Source organism: Crocodylus porosus, unplaced genomic scaffold (assembly GCF_001723895.1).
Source record: "Crocodylus porosus isolate Cpor-Errol unplaced genomic scaffold, CroPor_comp1, whole genome shotgun sequence".
In the NCBI taxonomy this organism is placed as follows: domain Eukaryota; kingdom Metazoa; phylum Chordata; order Crocodylia; family Crocodylidae; genus Crocodylus; species Crocodylus porosus.
The window spans coordinates 72,844,693-72,847,738 of NW_017728906.1; the positions used below are offsets into that span (position 1 = coordinate 72,844,693).

At 37.6% G+C, this 3,046-nt stretch overlaps 1 protein-coding gene across 1 annotated transcript in view; it reads right to left on the bottom strand.

Moving 5' to 3' along the window:
- The window catches only part of STS (steroid sulfatase (microsomal), isozyme S), a 144,856-nt gene extending 142,523 nt beyond the window's left edge, over nucleotides 1–2,333 (bottom strand). Inside the window, exons 1-2 of the mRNA XM_019529357.1 lie at nucleotides 2,200–2,333; nucleotides 1,319–1,471 (exon numbers count right to left, since the gene is read on the bottom strand). Coding sequence (XP_019384902.1) covers nucleotides 1,319–1,464 — 146 coding nt within the window. The 5' untranslated portion in view covers nucleotides 1,465–1,471; nucleotides 2,200–2,333. The remainder of the gene's footprint in view (nucleotides 1–1,318; nucleotides 1,472–2,199) is intronic.
- Between the last annotated feature and the right edge of the window lie 713 nt (nucleotides 2,334–3,046).

Consider the following 3,046-nt stretch of genomic DNA (forward strand, 5'->3'; position numbering starts at 1 on the left):
TGACTCAAAGATGAACATGAGTCAACAATGTGATGAAATGATCAATAAAGCTAACCACACTCTATTATGCGTTTATAGCTGCATCGTGACCAGGTTTAGGGAGGTGATACTTCTGCTGTATGCAGCACTGGTTAGGCCACAGCTGGAATACTGCATTCAGTTTTGAGCACCACACTTCAAGAGGGATGTGGATAACTTCCAGAGGGTCTAAAGGAGGACCACTCATATGATTAGGGGCCTTCAGGATAGGTCCTATGAGGAGAGGTTGAGGGACCTGGATCTCTTCAGCCTCCATAAGAGAAGACTGAGAGGGGATTTGGTGGCTGTCTACAAATTTGTCAGAGGGAGGAGGAGGGGGAGGGGCAGCAAGGAATAGGAGAAACTCTGTTTACCAAGGCACCCTTGGAGTAACTAGAAACTATGGTTAAAAACTGACAGAGAGGAGATTTAGACTAGACATTAGGAAGAACTTCTTTACAGTGAGGGTTACCAGAATCTGGAATGGGTTTCTAAGGGAGTTGGTGCTCTCCCCTACCTTGGAGGTCTTTAAGAGGAGACTGGACAAACACCTGGCTGGGGTCATCTGACCCCAGCACTCTTTCCTGCCAAGGGCAGGGGGTTGGACTTGATAATCTGCTGAGGTCTGTTCCAATCCTGAAAAACTATGAAATCTATTAAATAATTGTAATGACTGCAAAGGGGGATGAAGGTTGAAGTGGAATGAGATCCCAAGTTGTCTTGGTCTCCTTGCCATTGGATCAAGGTCCCATTCTATCACGAGCTGTGTAGAAGCTAATGTGCAGCAGCTTTTCCATGATAAAAGAATTCATGCACAGACGTGTCCCATGAAAATTACAGACTGCTCCAAAATATATTGTTTACAATTTTCATTTCAAATTGTGTTAAAAGAAAATTATCCATCATATTTTTATTCATTGGACTATAATTGATTTTTGTTTTGTTTTGTTTGTAATTTAGAGCTCTTTACTGGTGTAAATATATTTATCTAAGCATCTCCTTATGATCACAGAAAGAAAATGAAAACAAAATTAAATAGTCTGTGCTGTGGAAACTGTGTTAATGTCTCCATGCAAAATGAACCTTGCTGTAACTGTAACACTGTGTTGTTTAAATATGTATTTAAACATGCATTACATGTTTATAGAGTATACAATAATATTACTGATTATATAATATTTTAACAATAATAAAATAAAAATAATTTAAAATATGTTTACGTCTTAACTTACTTTTAAGCCAAATATAATATATATGTCCTTAACATGTAGTGCTACTTCCCCAAAATATATTGTCATACCTTAAAGTTTTGTTCCCATAGCATCCCAGGTCTCCTATACCAATGTCATCAGCCATGATTAAAATGAAGTTGGGATTTGAAGTTCTCTTACTATCAACATTCTTCATGACACACTGATAAAAGACTAGAAGTAAAAGAAATCTCATCTTCCTCCTGGTGGGTAAGAACAATCACAAAACATTAAAGATAAATACCTTTATTTGTCTTAGTGGTTTCTCTCTTTCTGCAACATTATTATCCTGACTATTACAGTAAGAAAAAAATGATGAAGATAAAGTACTGTGGCTTTTGAGCTGACTTATACAGTCAAAATAGAAAATGTGACCTTGTTTTATCTTCCATATAGCTCTTTTTTAAAAGTATTTATAAAGTCTTTTCCATCTCTTTTAGCAGATGTATATCCAAGTAAGCCACTTGCAAAGTATTTATTTCATTACCTCCTCACACTGGTCCATATCTAGGATGAACACTCTACTGAAATGGGATGATGTACTGTAATTGCCTAAAAAAAGAGGGGGATTAGACTTGATGAGCCAGGTATTACCTTCCCGTCTTATTACTGTGTTCTATTACAGGGGTGGCCAACCTGTGACACATGTGCTGTAAGTGGCAAGAACAATTTCTGTGTGTGGCATGTGGCAGAGAGGGGAGGGGACAGGAAGATAGGGCAGGAAATAGAAAGCAGAGCAGAAGATCGAGCAGGAAGTACAGAGTAGGGAGCAGAAAACAGAGCAGCAGATTGGTCAGAAGAAGGGGATTGAAGTAGCACTTGGGGAGGACGTAAGGCTAATGGTGGCAACCCTACCAAAAAGGGTCCTCCCTCCTCCTGTTCTATTAGATCATGGTAGCATATTTCATTAGCATAATAGCTCTGTTCCTACCTTTTTTTCCAGCTCCTGTTTTAGGTCCTTTCTTCATTTGAACCAGGCAACTTTCTTCTCAAGCCTGTCTCACCCTAGCGGATCTAAAAGTTCTACCTTTTTTTAACTTTGACCTTCCAATCTTTTCTTGATACAGCTGCCAAGAAAATGCCACATGATAGAATTTCTGTTACTTTCTAGCTTGCTTTACTTATAAACCTTGGCAATTATACACACACAATAATTTATAATTAAGGGACTTTTTTACAAGGTCAAGTACTCAAAATTTAGAAAAAGCTAGAACCAAGTTTTCCTGCGAAAACCAAATTAAGCGCCTTGTGGGCACACATTATGATATGGTCTTTAATTCTATGATTTCATAGATTTTTCTTCATGAACAGTAACTGTGCAAGACAACTTTTTTACCCTTACAAGCATTATGGGACCTTCCTAATGTTGGAACATTTGGTTCTAGGGAGTACAGATACTGTAAAATCTGAAGCTTAGTTGTTTAGTTATTCCTTTTGGGAACACCTATAAATTTTCACACTAGCTGCAAATTTAGTCTCCACTCCCTTGCAGCACACAGCAAGACAACTGTGCTAGAGACAATTCAACACCGTTTAAAATTTAGGGGACAGAGCATAATTCTGTTATACCCCTATGCTATCATGAGTCTGTTCAGCTAGATGCTGAATTATTTGTTTGGTATGTACAATAAATTTATAAGCTCACAACTATAAGTCAAGTGCAACATGTGAAAAATAAAATCTTTGCTCTTAAGAAAGCTCTAACAATTTGCAGTTAGCTAAACGTTATCTTATTTTATTTGCCAATGTACTACAACTATTCATGATATTAAAACCAG